Consider the following 19,991-nt stretch of genomic DNA (forward strand, 5'->3'; position numbering starts at 1 on the left):
TGAAGTTTTCATTTTCTGTAAAAAATAAAATAAAATAAAATAAAAAATCTTGTCAAAAACACAAGAAAACATAAGAAAATACAAAAACTTTTTTTTCTTTTCTCCTAAATAATTAAACATACATATTTTTTTTATTTTCTCATCATTTCTTTTTTTTTTTCTATTCTGTTCTTTTTTTTTTTTTTTTTTTTTTTTTTTTTTTTTCCATTTCATTTCATTTCTTGCCTTCTCTTGACTACCAAATACAGGCGAATGGATTTTGACATTAACTTATTTTAATGTTTTGACCAATAACAACATTGTTTTGACAAATAAATAATAAATAAAAATAGAAACTTTACAACGACTTCGAATCTGGGTTAATGGCCGTCCAATCAAGAATCAAAATTTACACTACCCAAAGACCAAATGGGTGATATAAGATATCCTAAAAAAGTTAACAGTCCATGCCTAAGAAAAATTAAACACACACGTGGGTTCACACAGGTGAGAGCTCCTTTGTCATCAATTCTACATTCTTTAGACAACTATATCAATCCGTTCAAGGAAACACACATTAGGCACCCAACCTAACCTCCTTAGGCCAATCAAGGTGGAGTGTTGAGGATCTAAATGGGTTAGATAATATCTGGTCTAAAATTGAAATATCTGTATTTATATTCGATTAGCTTTCGAATGGATTTAGAAGACAGCCCCAAGGTGTATGTCGTATTACGACGACGACACAGTGGGAGCATATCAGGCCCAATGGCACAGTTAGGTTTCATATAGGTGTTAATTTGGATTACATTTTCCTTCTTCTTTTTTTTTTCTGCTAACGACGGGTATCTAGGCCTTTGGCTTGATTAGTCTCACGGGCCCATACTGACCCCATAACTGCATAGACGGATCATACCAGGGTTGAATGACTTATCTTACTCTTGACTGCTTTGCTTTCTCAATGATTCTGCACATTTACGTCTCTAGCTCCAACCAGATCTTGGTCTTACTCCACCTTCCCTAGTCCCCTAGGTGCAGCAATGGAATCTTAGCCCACCATGAAAAGTCCCTAGATTAGGTGGGAACGGATCAAACCTGGCCCCACCCTTTCCCTGACCCTACATGAATAATATTTTATGTTTAGCCTAGTCAATATTGTGTTTCAAAATCCCCCATGACATCCCATCCCAACTCGTAGAGTGGAACGGGCACAAGTTGAATGGCATTTAACAGGTTTTAGGTTTATAATTAACCCAACCCACCAAAATTAACTAGGTTCGGTTTTTGTTGACCAATATCTTTAAATAATAACTGTTTTCACCCAACCCCTTTAAATCACCGACTCATATTATGAAGACTTAGGTCAGTGGATCGGGTTTTTATCGGTGGGTCGGTTGATTGGATCCTACTACTTCAAATATTAAACTTGTGGAAAGCCCAAAATAGAAGCCTCAAAACTAAGTCCGAATCGATGAATAGGGATGTAAATAGATAACGGAAAATTCAAATAAAAAAGTATCCAGATCATGGTTTCAAGTATCGGTCAAGGTCAGTCATATTGGATCGGTATTGACTGAGACTAATCTCCGATTTCATACCGATCTGGATCATTTCAGGGGTAAAATAGGAAAAAATAATACTTTTTATAAAAATCAGGGGTAAAATAGACCAATATGATCCTATCCGGATCAATATCTGATCGATATCGGCAGAGATCGATACCATCCCCTATATCCTTAATCCAAATCCAAATTCAAATTATCCAAAAATAATTGTCCGATCCACTTAGATGATCATTCCTGAAACTTCGACAAATTCTAGAGAATGAGGAAAAAAGCTATGATAACATAGAAAAATGGATTGAGATCAAATTCTATTCATTAGGGGGAGAGGAAGGTCCAGATTCACAAGGTAAATGATAATTCAAAATCTAGATTCAATCTGCATCATTTTAAGGGTATCCACATCCAATCAGAGAATATCCAGATTCGATCACATCCAATTTCTATCCAATCCGTTTACATCCAAATCTATGCTTTCAACTACCCGAAGCTAGTCGTCGCTTTCTACGCCCTTCCTCGTCTCTGGGTGTCTAACTATCCGCTGTAAGCCTTTCCTTGTTTGAATGGTTGTGGGCAAAGAAGGGATTTGCACCATACCGCAAGGTATAGTAGGGGTGGGTCGGGTCTCAGGCTGAACCCGACCCACTATGAATGCCGACTAAATGAACCATTTTGGAATAAAGTACATTAAAATATGTCATCACCTCATGACTCCAACGCGCTTCGGTGGAAGAAAAATTCCTTTCAAGATTCCACTTGGAACGTTTCAATGTGCCCAGTGAAAGCTTACGTGGCCCATTAAAATGCATTTTCCACCCTTGTATTTGACCTTCATTTTGGTCAAACCTTCATGTCAAAATTAAAAGTCAGTCAACTCTGACTTTCTAGTTTCTCAACTTATATATACTCTTCCTCTCCCCCCCTTTCTCAAATCATCAGATTCCTCTTAAACAATTAATCTGATTCTAACCCACTTGAATCAAATGAATAGCTCACAAGAAGAACAAGGTAGTTCTTCCCATGGAGATCAGAAGAGGTACAGGGGAGTTCGTCGCCGGAAGTGGGGGAAATGGGTATCAGAAATCAGAGTTCCAGGCACTAGAGATCGGCTTTGGTTAGGCTCATACTCTACTCCAGAGGCTGCCGCCGTCGCCTACGATACCGCGATGTTCTGTCTACGAGGTCCCTCGTCGGCAACTTATCTGAACTTCCCTCTGTGTGTTCCCACCATCCATGAGATCAACATGTCTCCAAAGTCTATACAGAGGGTAGCATCCAATGCAGCCATGGCAATTGATTTCAACCTTGCCAATAGGGCTCCTGAGGTTGCCACCGATGACCCAGTAAAAGAAGGCGAAACGAGAGTTACCCAACCTGAAATCTTTGAAGATACAGATGATATTGTCCCTGTCATGAATGAAGGAAGCTACCTTAAAGAGGAGGAGACCTTAAATATTTCCGTCGACGACATGGAAATATATCTCGGTTAGTTGAAGAGTAATAGTTCATTGATTTTGTTCCAGCACAGTTTCTTAGATTAGAGATCAGATGGTTGCTTTAATACAATCTTATTGTTTTTTATGTACTGATATGTTTATTAACATAGTAGAGCCCAGAATTTATTAGTACTCATTAGGACAAACATATAAAATCTGATACAAACTCCAAACATTATATTATGAGAATTGGGGGATAGTGATCATGTTTGTGGCTAAAGGCCTACCCAGATGCAATAAGCTTCCTTGGAGGAGGTGTCTCTAAGAGAGGTCTTCCAGGCCTTGGTGGGGAGCCCTCCAGAAGATTTCTGCTTCCAGTGCCAATAAAGGAGGTTCTTCTTGGACTAGTTGTGAAGAGCAAACGAAATGTCCACAATAAGATATTGGGTGCAAACACCTTGTAAACCATAAATACATCATGCCAATTTGGGTACTTTACATATGCATCTCCTCGGCAAGCGGCCGCTACGATCAACCTTGCATAGTGTTCCACATGCCCTCCGGTGTTGACCGGCACCTATATCCAAAGAATTAAGTTAAAAACTCAATCTAAGCACTGAGAGGAGTATGAATGGGTAAGAATTTTTTTTTGACTCTTTCCATTTTACTTATAACCATGGTTTAAAGTATCTCCGATACCGATATGATACCTTCCGATACGTATCTTAAATTTAGCCGACCGATATGATACACACCGATACGATACATGAAATTTTTAAAATCCTTTCGTATCAATATATATCCTACGATACATATCGATATGCATCAATACACCACCGATACATATCGATACCATACGATATACATCGATACGACTATATGGAAAATATAAATTGAGGTGAAATGTACATTTTGGTATGTATCGATACGTATCGGTGAGTATCGATATGTATCGATCAATACGTATCGATGAGTATCGGTATGTATCGATCAGTACGTATCAATGAGTATCAGTATGTACCGATACAGTGAGCTCTGGTCATAAAATGGCCAAAATGGGTAATTTGTTAGAAAAACATGATTTTTTGAGAGGTTTTTATTCCAAAGTTGCTGCCAGCCATATTTCTCTCTAACTAAAGTGGAAATCAAGGTTGGGAACAAGGATTTTACATTTATGGGACAACTACAAATCTTGAATTCTTAGTGCGATACCCTCAATTTGGTGTTTATGCATAATACATGTTATCAATAGCTTTTTTTAACAAATTCTTTATGCAAAAGTGTTTAAAAAATGTTTCTTATCCATTTATGTGTATATCTTTAGTGTATCTTAGCGTATCTTCGATACGATACGATACCCTCCGATACGTATCTTAATTTTGGCCGCCGATACGGTGACCGATACCGATACTTTAATCCTTGCTTATACCTATACCTATCTTATTGAGAATTTGATAAGAGGGAATTCACAAGTCATTCATGTGAGCCAGAGTATCAAACCAAATGTTTAGGTGTTGTTCTGAGGGTGCAGTGACCCTAAAAATAAGTACTTACTTCTCTTTCTTCCTTCCATTGCATCTCTGTACCCTGCTCTAGCATGACCTTCCCTCTAGTCATCTCACTTCCTATCCAACCATGTGTTGCAATTGTTATTCCAACATCATCTTCCACTTCGAACCTTAATGTCTCGTAAAAGTTTATTACAGCTGCCTTTGCTGCCTAATAACAGAAAATGCAGTGAAAGATAACACTGATTAGTGTTCTTCTATTCAAAGTCAAGACATAAAGATACAGTCAAATTAGAAAAAATACTTGAATCATTCTTGTTCTGTATTCTTTCTTAGGTTATCTAACTGAGGAGACTTTTATACTTTGTGAAACATGCTTCCTTGTTTTGTCCCTTGTTCATCTAAGCAAGTTATCAATCAATTGAAAAGCAACATTTCTGTCGATTAGTAATGGGCGGGCCAGCACATGGACTGGTCAGCTCTGAAATTTCTCCCCTGTTATTTGTTAAATTAGATTGATGATCAACAAACCTCAACCCTGCCAAATCGATTTCAAAATCGTACAACAAATATAATAATAAACACCCTAATGATCATTAAGATGGTTTCGAAACCCAGGTTCAGGCAATCAAAACAGAGAGACTTCATCAATAAAAGCAAACAGAACCTGAAATGAAGGAAAACTGACATGGCATTCCAAACTAGTTAATCCTTCAAACATGTTGCTCAAATCAGATTACGAAGTATTCGATTAAAATGAAAATATCCCAAGATTCCACTTATCAGTATTAAAATAATACATGCTCATTCTTGGCATAGGTAACCAGCTCTCAATCAATGCATTAACAATTACTCAAACCATGGGTGTAGAAACGCAACCCTAAAACGATGCAGAAGATAATGGAAAAACAAAACAAACAATGCACACGGATTTTACGAGGTTCGGCAAGGTTGCCTACGTCCCCGGTGAGATGAAATCCTGCTTCACTATAATGGAGAATAGGGTTACAGCGCTCGTCCTCACACCTCTCAGTATTGCTTGCATTACAGAGAAAGAAATCCTCGCTACAAATAAATAGCGAAAAAACCCTAATCCGGATTAAACTACAATTGCCCTCAAATAAAAAAATTCGAGAGGGGGGCGCAGGCTGCGCCCCCCTACACCCCCTGCTATGCAGGGGGGCCTCCTGCCCCCCTTGCAACCCCCATGGCCCGCTAACCGGTTAGCGGGATCGCCGTCCTGCCTGTCTAGATGCTGCACCAGTACTTCCTAGATTAAACTGCGACGGAATACAAGACATCATACACCAACAATGAGTTCGTCTTAAAAGTCAAATTATAACGAAACAGACAAATTAGAAGAAAGACTAAACCATTCTTGTCATCTGTTCTTAGGTTATCTCATTGTCAAGGAGACTTTTATACTCTGTGAAACATGCCACCTTCAGGGGGTTTTGTCCTTGTTCATTTAACCAAGTTTTCAATCAATTGAAAAGCAATATTTCTGTTGAATATTAATGAGAAGACCAGCACATGGACTGGTCAAAAGTGTGGTTTCTCTCCATTTATAGATTAAATTAAATTATTGATCATTATAAACTTTACTTCTAATCCTTTTCCTAATTTATAATGCCCAACATGTACAATAATAAGCACCCTAATGATCATAAGGGTGTTTAGGAAATCAAAACAGAGAGACTTTATCAACTCAGAATAAAAGCAAACAGAACCTGAAAAGAAGGAAAACTGATATGGCATTCCAAACTAGTTATCAAGTTGATAGTATTTGTTAAAAATGATAATATGCTAAAATTCCATTTTTCAGTACTTACAGAATATAGGCTTATTCTTGGCATAGGTAACCAGCTCTCGATCGATGCATTAACAACTACTCGACCATGAGTTCGTCTTAGGAATGGAAGAGCCACATATGTTGGATATACATTTCCCCAGAAATTAATGTCCTGACATCAAAAAAAAAATGTATATAACATTAAGCTATCGACGCTTTGGGGATTAGAAAAAAATTAACTTCCATTATATGATAGCGAAGCTGCTCAATATTTTATCTAATTCTGAAAATATATACAGTGAACTGTAGAATTATCTATGGAAACCATAGCTATAACTGGCTACTTGTTACCAGCATGTTTTGGATTCTCACCATGATAATAGGAAACACAGAAGTGTCTGTGGCTTCATCGAAGTAGAAGGTGTGTCCCAAGCTTGCTGTGTTTACTAGATGATCAACTGTTCATTTGGAAACAACAATGGAGATGGCACATTAAATTAAATAAAAAAGAAGAAGACTAATGGAGGATGCTCAAGTAAATGGCTGTACATCTAATAACTTTCTGAATTGAGGGGAAGAACTAAACAACTTCTCTTTGGTATTCTGATTTCCCAAAAGACCCAGAAAAAGGAACCCTGCATTTAATCATTTATTCTTCTACTTAAAGAGCAAGATAAATGGTGAATCTTACCACGACCGAAAAAACTTATTGTTTCATCAATGAATCTTCTACATTCTTCTTCCTTTACAACATCTGCTGCTATGACCAAGACATGCCCTGCTCCCATATGCCTCGCCTTCTCATTAATTCCCCTGAGTCGATTCTCTCTTCTAGCGACCAACACAAGATTAGCCCCTCTCTTTGCATATTCATAGGCAATTTGCTGCAATTATAACCATTATTGTAACACAAGCATGATCTTTAAGATAACATACAAGCTTATATTATATAGTATTTGCTTGTAAGCTATGTTTTTAAGAATGGTAATATTTGGGAATAGTCTCACATTGAATAAGTTGAGGATGGTTAACTTCATATAACACTTGCGAATATCCACCTAATATCTTAAGCTTTTGGGTTCGTAAATTCAGCATGGTATATAAGCTACCACACATGCCACATCTACTAACAGTACACCACCCTTGAGGGGCAACACCTGATGGGGAGCGTATGGAAATAATTCCACATCCTTATTTCCGTCCTTGTTTCAGTCCAGTTGATGCGGTTTAAGCTGACTCTAAATAGTCCACATTTAGTCACGGTAGAACCTCCTTTAGCCATGGTTTATTACCCCTGCTAAAGGCTTTCCCAAATTGACAGAAAAAAAAAAAAAAATCTCCAACCACAGTTGGGGCTGGGATTTTTGCAGCCACACCCCAGGCCTCGGACCCTCTCTGCATCTCTCTTCCACTGTCCCCCACTACGTCTACATCTCCCTCCCTCATCCAACTCATCTACATCTCCCCTCCCATGCCCCATCCACCTCAACAATTCCCCTCCCCGTCTACCCGGTTTGCATCTCCTGATTGAATCTGATGATAAGACCCTCGCAATGCTTATGAAGTACATAAACAAATTAGGGACAACAGTTTTTTTGGAAGTGCGTAGGGGCTATGTCAACAAGGGGTGAATTGACCATCCCACCCTTTGATTGAATCTGATGATAACCCCTTACCTAATGCTTTTGCATGCTCTCCTATTGGCTCACGCATAGGCGCAGGGGCCACACTCCCTCTCAAGAAACACGTCCCCAACAAATTATGAGGGATGAAAATAGGTTATGTCAAAGAAAGAAAATATAACACTAAATAATTGAGACGTTTTTCGCAATGGGTTAACATAGACATCAAAAGGAAGTAAAGTAACCTATAACCCCAAAGCTGACACAGATTAAGACATGTTTGGTGTAAGGGTCATGTTCCGGTTAATAATAAGGCTATGTTTGAAGGTCAAGAAAAGAAAAGAAAATAATACAAAAAATATAATAAGACAAAAATTGAGAAAAGAAAAAAAAAATAATATAAAAATCATAATGAAACAATCATTTATTTATGTCCATATCTCTCTCCTCAAATTCAAGAAAAAATATATTTTCTTTTCCTAACAGCGGAACATAGAGATATGAAATTACCTTTCTTCTGTTTTTTATTTTTGGTTTAACATGAAAATGGACTATCATTTAGGAGAAGTTTTCCTTCTCTTTATGGAGAACAGGTTCACCCACCCATGATGCATATGTCACAAGTGTAATGACTCATGGTCAAGGGATGCCTATTCCAATACAGTAATGACTCATGGTGAATGGATTCTCCTTCAACTTGGGTGAAAATTGGGTCATTTTTTCAGTGTTTCATTTCATGTGGAATAGAAATTAACCTGAACCTTCAAATTATCAAGGTCCCACCACCCCCCCCCCTCCCCACCCCAAAAAAAAAAAGGAAAGAAAGAAAAAACCTAAACCTACACAAATTTAACAGGTTGTGATTGCATTTGGCATTGCCACACCTATAAATAATTTTGAGATATATTTTGAGGAAGAAAGATTTCATGCAATGCGAGTGCAGAAAAAGTGCAACCATCAATGGTTATCAATGTCTGCCGCCTATGGTATAATATCAATAATACCTCAGTACTGTTCCCTGATACCCTCTTAACGGTAACACTATCCAGACGCTTCGGTCAAGAGATTATCCCTCCACCATGGCTTAAAGGAAAATTGTCTCCTGTTTTGAGACTGCCTTCTTGACATGTAAGTCAACAGCCACGTCGGCCTCTTTTAGGCGGAGAAAGTTATAGACTTCCATGAATAAATTGAAGGTTAGAGAGTGATCTAGAACCAACACTAGCTGGACCTATAACCACTGGGCCCAAATGACCTGGTCCTAGGTTTTAACCATCACAGTAGAAAGATCATTGACTTCATCAAGGAAATTGGTCCGGTATGGTTTAGTCCGGTCCGACCACGCTAGTCATCCTTTCTAAAGATAATAAAAACCCCTAAAAAGAACTGGAAAATTAAACCGGTTTCCCTTCAATACTTCTTCAAGCTTCTAAAGAAAAGTGGGTATAAGAATTGACAAGCTTTACAAATAAAACCAGAAGAAAAATTCTCTAATTCTTTGATATCAACACAGAATTCAAAAGATAACTAAAAGTGATATTAAATTTTCATTCAAATTACTGAAGGAAAAAAAAAAAAAAAAAGGAAAACTAAAGAGAATCAGTATACCACTCTGATATATATCATATAATTACCTCTCCAATCCCAGAAGAAGCTCCAGTTATGATGACAACTTTGTCTTCCATGGTTTCAGAGTTGAAGGTATGATAAAGCCATTCACAAGCTTCAATGAAACACAAGGTTGGCCATGCAAATGCTAGCATGAACAAGCTTCCTGGAGGCACTACTAGATTAAACAGAGAATTTAGAAGATCCATTACAGAAGAAAGTTGGAGGAGAAGTACAGAAAATTTAATAAAGATCTGTGGTAGATAAGTGAGAAGTTGGTGAGATGAGAGAGGTGGAAAGAAAGAGTTTGGGTGTGGTGAGGAGGGGTTCTAATAAATGTTTGTTTACTGAGAAAGAGATAAGAATAAAAGAAGAGAGACTCAGAGTAGGCTATGGCGTTTACTGCTCAACATTCAACACCAATGGCTCATGCATGGATAGTGCAGGCACCTGTTGGTTACGTTGCATGATATCTTGGTGACAAGTGGAGCAGAAGAGGTCTCTTCTGCTAAATCTAAACATGTGAACACTGAAACCAGTTCTTTTGTCATATTAAGGTCAGGTGTGTTGGGGGCCTTGGGGCTAAGACAGACCATGGCCTCATCTAAAACGAACATTTTCCTGTTCTGTTCGAGAATTTTTGCATTATCTCGACCTCATTTGGTGCCTTTCTATTTTTCTTGGGTTCTTATGAGGACAGGTTGGACTGGAGTTTGTACCAACCCTAGCCTAGGATGAGGCTCGACATTATATATCCACAACACAAACTTATTCTGGCAGATTTTAAGGTGAAGGGTCTTAACCCAAATTAATATTGTTTAATTTACTACATAGGACATGGTGAATGAGACCATGGGTGCTTTAAATGATTTTTAGGATGGTACTAAAATCCTATAAAGCCTAGGATAGTGTGATGAACTTTACCATTTGGTAAAGGAAAACTTTGTCCTAAAAGGGATATATTAGAGTTTGGATTAAGTTCACGTAAGGTACCTGATTTGCGGTTGGAATCCACTTAATCTCCCAAGTTGTAAGAAGAGAGAGATTAAGTGGATTCCAAGTGTGGGTCAGGCATAATACGAGAATGGTTCTCTTACGAGGACCTGATCCGGACTCAATATATCATTACATACTTAAATGACAAAAAACTTTGGTACTATAGGAAAAAAACATCCATCAATGCTCCATCAAAAATATCCTACTCCCTATAGTTCAAAGTCGACAATACCCCTATTTAGGGATGTCAATGAGTTAGGGTAGAGTTTTTGAAACCCCAATCCAACCCTAAGGTCTATTAACACAGCCCAAACTCAGCTTAGCCTTATGTTGTGTTGGATTATCTCAACCCAATTAAGCCCAACTCTATTAGGCTGGGTTGGGCCAGGTTGGCCCTGATTGACACCCTAGTGTATGTATTGGTGAATTTAAAAATATAGTGTCTGCAATGCAGTGGTGCCTTTGTGGATTGAAAAATAATGAGTGTGTATGAATGAATTAAAAATTTATAGGTGTTTTTGGTATAAAGTATAAAGAATTTGGTGATGCGGAGTTAGTGGTATATTTCTCTCTCTCTCTCTCTCTCTCTCTCTCTCTCTCTCTATATATATATANAAACATTAGCCTTGCTTTAGAATTGGCAAATCTGATGCATTCCACGGTTAGGGGAGGTGGGATGGGGCTCAAGGTTGATGTACAAAAAGCCTATGATTCTCTATCCTGGGAATTTCTATTTGCTGTCCTTGGGAAGTTTGGTTTTCCTAGGAAATGGATTTCTTGGATTCAAGGAATTCTTTCATCCTCAAGGATTTCGGTTTTAATAAATGGAGGTCCAGAGGGGTTTTTTGGTGTGGGTCGTGGTCTTCGTCAAGGCGATCCGTTATCTCCCATTTTGTTTATTTTAGCTGAGGAAGTGCTCTGTAGAGGATTAAATAAATTGGCCTTGGAAGGATCAATCAAGTCGCTGCCAGGTCCAAGAGGTACCTGCACTCCAACTCACCTATTATTCGCGGACGATATTTTCATCTTCATGAATGCGTCGGCGAAATATGTTAAAAATTTGCATTTATTTTTATCAAAGTATCAGGATTTCTCTGGACAACAATTTAATCTCGACAAGAGCAAAGCTTTCTTTGGGAAGGTTGCCCCTCACAGGAAACAATTCATCAGTAACTTATTGGGAATTCAGGCCTCCAAATTCCCTACTAGGTATTTGGGTGTGGAAATCTTCAACGGAAGAGTGAAGAAAAATCATCTTTTACCTTTGATGGATAAGATTAAATGCAGATTGGCTGCCTGGAAAGGGAAGCTCCTCTCGATGGCTGGTAGGGTGGAGTTGGTTCGATCAGTAATCTCGAGTATTCCTATCCACAATTTTGCAGTTTATTGGTGGCCCCAGTCCATTATTAAAACTGTAGAGCGGTGGATGAGAAATTTTATCTGGTCAGGTCAAATGGAGGTGGGGGAAAAAATTGTGATAAATTGGGAGAACACTTGTAAGCCCAAGGATGAGGGCGGTTTGGGTATCAGAAAACTGAGAGAGGTTAATAAAGCTTGTTTATGCAAGCTCGCCTGGCAGATTAAACATGAAGACAATATTATGAGCAAATTTTTTAGAGCAAGATTTGTTCAGAAAGATGGCTCTCTCAGGAAGGGATATAAATCTTCCTCCATTTTGCCGGGGCTGAAGAGGGTGTGGAAATTCGTGTCGGACATGGAAAGATGGACAGTGGGAAATGGGAAAAAATCATGTTTTGGACAGATAAATGGTTAGAAAATTCTTCCCTGGCGGAGTCTTCTAATTTGGAGCAGGAAATGTTCATAGGGAGGACTATGCGACTGGCAGATCTTAATCGAAATGGTGAGTGGTCTTTTCCAAATGTTTCTTCGAAATTTCTTGCTGAGACCTTTGAGAAGGCAAAAAGAATTTCTTTATCGCCTATGGAGGATATATGTCATTGGAAGCTGTCAAATTCTGGGGCATTCTCTTTGCGATCAGCGTGGGAGGAGATAAGGGGGAAAAATCAGAAATTCCCTTGGTTTTCTATTTTATGGAAATCCAAGATTCAGCCTCGTCAAGCTGTGTTTGGTTGGAGGCTTGCTTATAATCGGTTACCCACGGATGAGGAGGTGCGCAGAAGGGGTGTGATGATGCCTTCTAGGTGCATTTTGTGTAGACACGCAGAAGAATCTATCCCTCATTTATTCATTCATTGTGAGTATACCCAATCTCTGTGGAATTCTTTTTGTGATTTATTCGGTATCAGGTGGCAGGCCCTTGATAGAATGGGGGACCTTTTAGCATGGTGGAAATGGAAAGGGAAGAATTTAACCTTTTCAACTGTCTGGATGGAGAGAAATGCTAGATATCATGATGGTGCAGCTCTTCATTATAAACATATTTTTTCTCGAGTGAAAAGAGAAATTTGTATGATTTCTAGTGTACATCTTGGGAAACCCCTTTCCATCCCGGATCTGATATGTGCTAGAAGAATAGGAATTCCTCGGGTAACAAGAACTCGTAGAGAGATTATTGAAGTTCGATGGTGTCTCCCATTTCCAGGATGGATTAAGCTAAACACTGATGGATGCTCCTTGGGTAATCCAGGGAAGGCCGGAGCAGGCGGGATTTTCAGAAACGAGAAGGGGGACAGCCTTTTGAACTATAGAGAATATGTCGGTATCAGAACAAATTTTGAAGCGGAATTTTTGGCAGTGATCGCTGGTCTTGAACAGGCAAAGATAAATGGTTTTCAGCATCTTTGGATTGAATGCGATTCTACGGCAGTGGTAATCCTTCTTTCTAAAGGTTTAGTTCCATGGTTTGCTCTACAACGATGGAGGAGTCTGTTATCTTACCTGAATTCAATAAATTGGAAGGTGACGCATTGTTACCGGGAGGCAAATGTGATTGCTGATTTTTTGGCAAAGTCATCAGCGAGATTTGAAGTGTCGTATCCAGTGGAAGCTTGGCCTCGGTTGGTTTCAATGGAATTGGAATTGGATGCTAACCAGCGTCCAAGATATCGCTTTATGAACTTATAGATTTTTTATTTCGACTAAGATTTAAGGGGGCCTTTTCCTGCTGATGGCAATGCCGAAGGTGGGGCTGGTCAAATTTTATCTTAGTCAATTTCTTGTATGATGGTGGTGATATCTTCTTTTTCTTTTATATTGGGATGTACATTATTTATTTATTCTTAATACAACGAATCTTTAGCGAAAAAAAAAACATAATGATAGATAAAACTATGTTTTTCCCCTTTGAGGCCATCACCACCAAACTGAGATTATCCATCTGGTGAGTAATTCAATTTAATTTTTTGATTTTCACAAATTGCAATGGAACTGATACATCCAATAATCTGCAAATATAGATGCATGGCATAAAGGGTCCCCAAAAATTTTTATATCCACGTACCTACTCCAGCTTTCAAAGCTTCCACAATCGAAACTGGTGGTTCTATATAATCATCTCTTTTAGGAAAATTTATCGCATGAACCACATTTCTACTGGCTTTATCACTTGTAGTATATCTTCCATTTCTCTAGATCTTCACTTTATCGAGTCAAATCAATACTCAATTAATAGAACCTGCAAACACATGTTGATGAAGGCAGTGTACAAGCTAGCACTTCCAGCTAGTCTTGCATCACATAAAAAAGAATTAGTCGATAATTCCCCATCTCAAGGGAAATTTAGATTTTCTAACCGAATAAGGGTGATGCAGAACTGAAGATTCAACAACATAGGAAGTCCAAGAAAAAACAAGCCTAATGTGGCCCAGCCCTAATCTAAGCAGGCTTAATGTGGCCTGGGTCCACTTTGTTTTAGTTTAAGTTTCTTTCATTTGATTTTAAGTGTTTAAAAAGTTTTGGTTGAACCGGTGGTTCATGGGTTCAACTTAAGTTGTTATCTTATTTTTTTAAGATTTTTAGAAGTATGGAATGGCTTGTAATTAAGGGGGAACAGCTAGGGAGTATCCAAGTCTACTTAAAACTGTCTTTTGTGGTTGTTATAAATAAATACAGGGCAGCAAATACAGCCCACAATTTTTTTGCTAAAGATTCAAATATATTAAAGGGAAAAGAAAAAAGGACAAACAATTACATCTCAGAGACCACATTTTTCCCCACCTTCGGCATTGCCATCAGCAGGGAAAAAATGTAGAAAAAAAATTAGAACCGAAATCTAGGCCTAGAGTTAGCGTCATGAGCTATCTCATCCCAAATGTGCTTCGGGAGCTGAGCATTATATTCAGATGAACCTGATTTTGCCGCATCCCGAGCCAAAAAATCAGCTCTAGGGAGATCCATTGTTGAGCGACAAACCATGGAATGGACCTGGCTTGAACTGCCACCACCACCGCCACAGAGTCTAACTCGATCCAAAGAGACGAAACTCTCAGCTCCTTAGCCATAAGGTGACCTACAATCAAAGCTTGAAATTCTGCTGCATAGTTTGATTGAATCCCAATAAAATTTTTAAAGGAACCAATCACAGCCCCAAGGTCATTACGAATAACTCCACCTGCGCCAGCCCTACCAGGGTTGCCCATGGAGCTACCATCCACATTTAATTTTGTCCAACTAGAAGGAGGCTTGCACCAGAAAATTTTCAAAGGCTCAGGAGGTCACTTAGGATTAATGATCAAACCCAGACGCCGGCAGCACATGATATCAGAGATGTGAGGCAGTCTGTCAGAGATTGAGATTTTGGAGTCTTGATAGACTCTTTTAATCTAATCAAATACAGAGAAGGGAGAAAGGAATCTACTCCCGTATCTCCTAGAATTCCTTTCTATCTAAATGTTGTCAGCCACAGTGACTAACCCCATAGACCAAGGTTCTTTAAGCACCAGGATCCTTCACTTTCTGATCCACCACCGAACAAGTAGAGGCAAGTCTTCAATATCAGGCCAAGACATCCCAAGACAATCCAAGAACATTTTCCAAACTGCCACGGCAAATTTGCAACCCATGAACAAGTGATTAAAGGACTCAGCTTGCTCATCACATAAGCAACATTTGGAGGCCAGAGGGATTCCTTTTACCGAAACCACATCATCTGTAGGGAGTTTTTTAAGCAGTAGTCTCCATCCAAAAGTGGATAGTCTTGGCTGCATGAGTTTCCCTCAAACCAAGGAGCTCCAAGGAACCTTGGGGTTGCGTTTTCTTATCTCCTCCCATGCAGAAGAAGAGGAGAAAGAACCCGAGGAGGTACAGGACCAAACAAATTGATCCTTCAAGTTTGATAGGGGCAGCCTAATAGCCCGAGCAGCTTCAAAACATTGATGGAGGAGAGGGGAGCGAACAGGTGGTAAAATGCAATTAGAGTTCTGGATGACATCTGAAACCTTCAAAGTTGAATTCTTCAGAAACCCATAGTCTAAACCACAAGAGTCCGCAATCGATTTATCACCTATCCAAATGTCAGACCAAAGCCTAATATCCTGCCCATTTCCAATAATCCATCACTCTCTGGAAGAAACAAAATTCCAAACTTTGCGTAATCCAGGCCAAACTGATGATGACTTAAAAGATGGGTTAATATTTCTGTTCTTCAAAATCTAGCCTTGAATAGCCTACTCATGCCTGAGTTCCCATGCTTGATGTTCCAAACTTGCTTGCACAATAAAGATTTGTTCATGTCTTGAAGCCGACGGATTCCTAGGCCTCCTTCGTCCCTTGGTTTACAAACCTGCTCCCATTTAACTGTCACTGCTTTGGAGCTGTCCACATCACCACTCCATATAAAATTATGCATCCACCTTTCCATTAATCACCAAGCGCACCAACTGAACCCTTCCAGCCATTGAAAGGAGTTTTCCCTTCCATCCCACCATGTGCTCCTTCACTTTGTCTAGGACAGGCAGCAAAAAGCTTTTCTTCACTCTTCCTTTGAAGATCTGAACCCCAAGATATTTAGTAGGGAAGTTGCAAACAGAGATGCCCAAGACCTCAGCAATGTCCCTAATACGAGCATGCCTGATTTTCCTCATGAAAAGCTTGCTTTTATCTAGATTTATTTGCTGGCCAGAGAAATCTTGATACTTCCTCAGAAAAATATTTAGGTTACCAACATACTTAAAAGATGCATTCATGAAAATAAATATGTCGTCTGCAAATAAAAGGTGGACCAGCATTACCTCACCTCTAGGCCCTTGAAGGGGTTTGATTTTCCCATCACGAATGAGAGCTTGCATACCTCTGCATAGGACCTCCTCCGCTAGAATGAAGAGAATTGGAGACATGGGGTCTCCTTGCCTTAAGCCTCGCTCCACATTGAAATATCCCATAGGACCGCCATTGAAAAGAATAGAGATTTTTGAAGAACAAAGGACCTGCTGAATCCAGTTCACCCATTTATCAGAGAAGCCAAAATGTTTCAACACTTGTAGTAAAAAATCCCAGGAGATAGAATCAAAGGCCTTCTAAACATCAAGTTTGATTCTTAATCCTCCTCCTTTGGTGGTAGAAAACATAATATTTGCTAGCTCAGAAGCCAAACCAACATTCGAGTGAATCAATTTGCCTTTTTGGAATGCCCCCTATTCTTCTGAAATCAACCTCGGCAGCAAGAAAAACATTCTTGTAGCTAAAATTTTTTATATAACTTTGTAGACAAAGTTCCCCATACACAAGGGCTGAAACTTGTCCAATGAGATGGCTCCAACAACTTTTGGGATCAAAACTAAAAATTATTTTTTAGACCAGGGGGCATGACACCTGAGAGAAAGAATTCTTTGACCGCTTTAGTGAAGTCACATTCCACCACCTCCCAAAAATGCCAGAAAAAATACCCAGGGTAGCCGTCAGGGCCCGGAGAGCTATCCGGATCAAGGTCCCAAACAGCCCTCTTGATTTCAATTGCACTCGGAATAGCATCCAAAGAAAGCAAGTCGACCTCATCAACTAAAGCAGGAATGGAGTTAAGCAGATCCGAATGATCAGAGACAGGAAAACTTTTATGAAAAGATTGGAAACAATCTACCATATAGCTCGCAATCCCATCTCTGTCAAAAATATTTGACCCATCAGATTTTTGAAGCAGTCTGATAGTGTTTCTTCCCCTTCTAATCTTGACATAAAGGTGAAAGAATTTAGAATTCCTATCACCATGCTTCAGCCAAGTGATGCAAGATTTCTCTGCCCAGAGCTTTTCATGATTCTTTAAAGCATTTAAATAGGCTGTTTTAGCATCCGCTTCCTTCCCAAATAAATCATCAGTCATCCCTGATATTTCAATTTGACTTTGAATCCCTGCCAGAGCCTCTTTTGATTTATCCAACTCCATATCAAAATTTGGGAATGATTGCCTAGCCCAAGCTCTAATGATAGGCTTAAGCCTCTTGAGTTTATGAGCTAAGATAAAAGGAGGACCAGAAACATATTGAGACCACGAATCACGAATGAGATGAATAAAGGATGAATTTTCAGTCCAGAATTTATGCATTCGAAAGGGGTAGTTACCTGGCTTCGGGCAAGCCTCAGAGACCACTAACATAGGGTAGTGGTCAGAGAAATCCCGTTGGAGCACTGATTCAGCACAGTCTTGGAAGTGGTTGAGCCATGCTTTATTGCAGAAACCCTTGTCCAGAGCTGCAGCCACATTCCCTCTTCTCCTGTTGTTTGACCAAGTGAATTTTGGACCATGGGAGGGAATATTAATCAGGGAGCAAGCGTCTATCATAGCTTCAAATTCAGCCCCGAACCCAGATTGAAGGACCCTGGACCACGCTTTTCATGAGAAGCAAGCGTGGCATTGAAGTCCCCAACCATGAGCCAAGGAGCAGCCGCTACTGGGATGGAGGCCAATTCAAGCCATAATTCCCTTCTTTTCACTCTAAAATTGCTGGCATGAATGACAGATAAGAAAATGTCATTGGTATTCCAGACGACCTTGACAGATATTTGTTGCTCTGACTCGGAAACAATAGAAGGCCTAGGAACCCCTCTCTTCCACATCAGCCAAAGGTTAGGAACCTTGTTCTCCCTATTATTGTGAATCAGATCAGACTCATATCCGATTTTATTAAAAAATAATGCAGGAAACACAGAAGAGTCAACATTGGCTCTGCTAAACATATAATGTCAGGATTATGATCTACTACAATTTTTCTCAAGGCCATGTGAGATACAGCCTTCTTAAAGCCCCTCACATTCCAGAAGAAAACCTTCATAATCACTTCGACGAGTTTTCCAACCGATCAAACCTTTTGGTCTAATCAAAATTTGAAATTGCTTTATCTTTCTTGCGGGTGCCTGCCCCAGCAATTTCTCTCGGCTAAACTCGAACAGATAGGTCATCCGCACAAGCAATCTCCTCATGATGAAGGATGATTGCCCCTCCCTGGATGGTACTTGGCAATATTGAAGTTACTTAGTGCTCGACTTGAACTTGAGATGAAGAAGGATCCGGTTCATTGGCACCCAAGTGGGTATGGCCATCCTCTAAACCCAACCTGCTAGACCCACATTGGTTACCAAGGGGCCCAGAATCAGCCGAAGAATGAGAGATAATTCGGTTAGGCAGAATTACATCTCTAGTTACTGAGTCAGCAAGATCTTGAGGGATAGGGAGAATTATCTCCAAAGAGCTGTTACAGGTAGGAGACCAATCAGAATTTTCCTCCCTAGATTGAGAGCTATTATGGACTCTAAAATTAGAAGGGGATTGAGGGCAAGAATGGGAAGAAGATCCTTCCCGATCTGATTGCTAAGTTAGCAACCCATTGCCGCCACCACCGCTGTGCTCCGGCTCGGTCAGCGGTTCTGGACAAGCACCATGACGATTGGCATCGCCTTCATCAGCAAAAGCCCCTCCAGGGACTCCCATCTCCATGCGACCCTGGAACTCAGCACATTTTCTATCGCGGCAGTGTTGAATATCATGTCCAACCTTCTTACAATAACCACAATGGTTTAGACTGTCTTCATAGATGATTGTTTGAGAAAACCATAATCGCACGTCGGTTCTAGGCTGCTTTCGCTCAACCTGAATTTCTTCAACCCTCTTGGCGCCCATCTCCAATTCAACCATGACTCTAGCGTAACCTCCCATGGAAGCAAAACGAGTTCACTGATCGATTACCATCGGCCTACCAGCTGCCTTTGCCATTATAAGCAGCACTTTCTCATGCCAGTATTCAACAGGGAGGTCTGGAAAATGAATCCAGACCATCTTTGTAACAGCCTGCTTGTCATTAACATTAAAATCCGTCCTCCATCTCTGAAATCTAATTAGTTGGGATCCAACCCGAACCGAATTCCCCTTCTATATGGCCACCATGTCTGTCTCCAATTCGAACTGAAGAAGGAAAAAACCATTCCCCATTGGTGCAAAAGCAGATCTTCCCTTCAAAGACCAGGCATCTTTGGCCTATCGTCTGATATCATCCATGGACACAAATTTGAAGTTCGTTCTCCCGATGAGAGCAAACTTAAAATTTTCAAGAAGTTCCTTGTATGCCTCTTGTGGGATGATT

General features: G+C 39.7%; 3 protein-coding genes across 3 annotated transcripts; 1 reads left to right on the forward strand and 2 right to left on the reverse strand.

Moving 5' to 3' along the window:
• The first annotated feature begins 2,492 nt into the window (after positions 1-2,492).
• LOC122058311 (ethylene-responsive transcription factor ERF020-like) lies at positions 2,493-3,126 on the forward strand. Its single transcript, XM_042620938.1, has one exon. The coding sequence runs from the start codon at positions 2,525-2,527 to the stop codon at positions 3,029-3,031; it is 507 nt and encodes a 168-aa protein (XP_042476872.1). The 5' UTR covers positions 2,493-2,524; the 3' UTR covers positions 3,032-3,126.
• On the reverse strand, positions 3,094-9,827 carry LOC122058310 (11-beta-hydroxysteroid dehydrogenase B-like). The gene is made up of 6 exons (XM_042620937.1): positions 9,534-9,827; positions 6,969-7,161; positions 6,650-6,735; positions 6,318-6,449; positions 4,532-4,696; positions 3,094-3,554 (listed from the first exon to the last, which is right to left on the reverse strand). The coding sequence occupies exons 1-6, from the start codon at positions 9,714-9,716 to the stop codon at positions 3,261-3,263; spliced, it is 1,053 nt and encodes a 350-aa protein (XP_042476871.1). The 5' UTR covers positions 9,717-9,827; the 3' UTR covers positions 3,094-3,260.
• Positions 9,828-16,262: 6,435 nt separating this feature from the next.
• Positions 16,263-18,196, reverse strand: LOC122056914. The gene is made up of 2 exons (XM_042618883.1): positions 17,255-18,196; positions 16,263-16,847 (listed from the first exon to the last, which is right to left on the reverse strand). Exons 1-2 carry the CDS (start codon positions 18,194-18,196, stop codon positions 16,263-16,265), a joined length of 1,527 nt encoding a protein of 508 aa, XP_042474817.1.
• Positions 18,197-19,991: the final 1,795 nt, after the last annotated feature.

This window comes from Macadamia integrifolia, chromosome 12, assembly GCF_013358625.1.
Source record: "Macadamia integrifolia cultivar HAES 741 chromosome 12, SCU_Mint_v3, whole genome shotgun sequence".
NCBI lineage: Eukaryota > Viridiplantae > Streptophyta > Magnoliopsida > Proteales > Proteaceae > Macadamia > Macadamia integrifolia.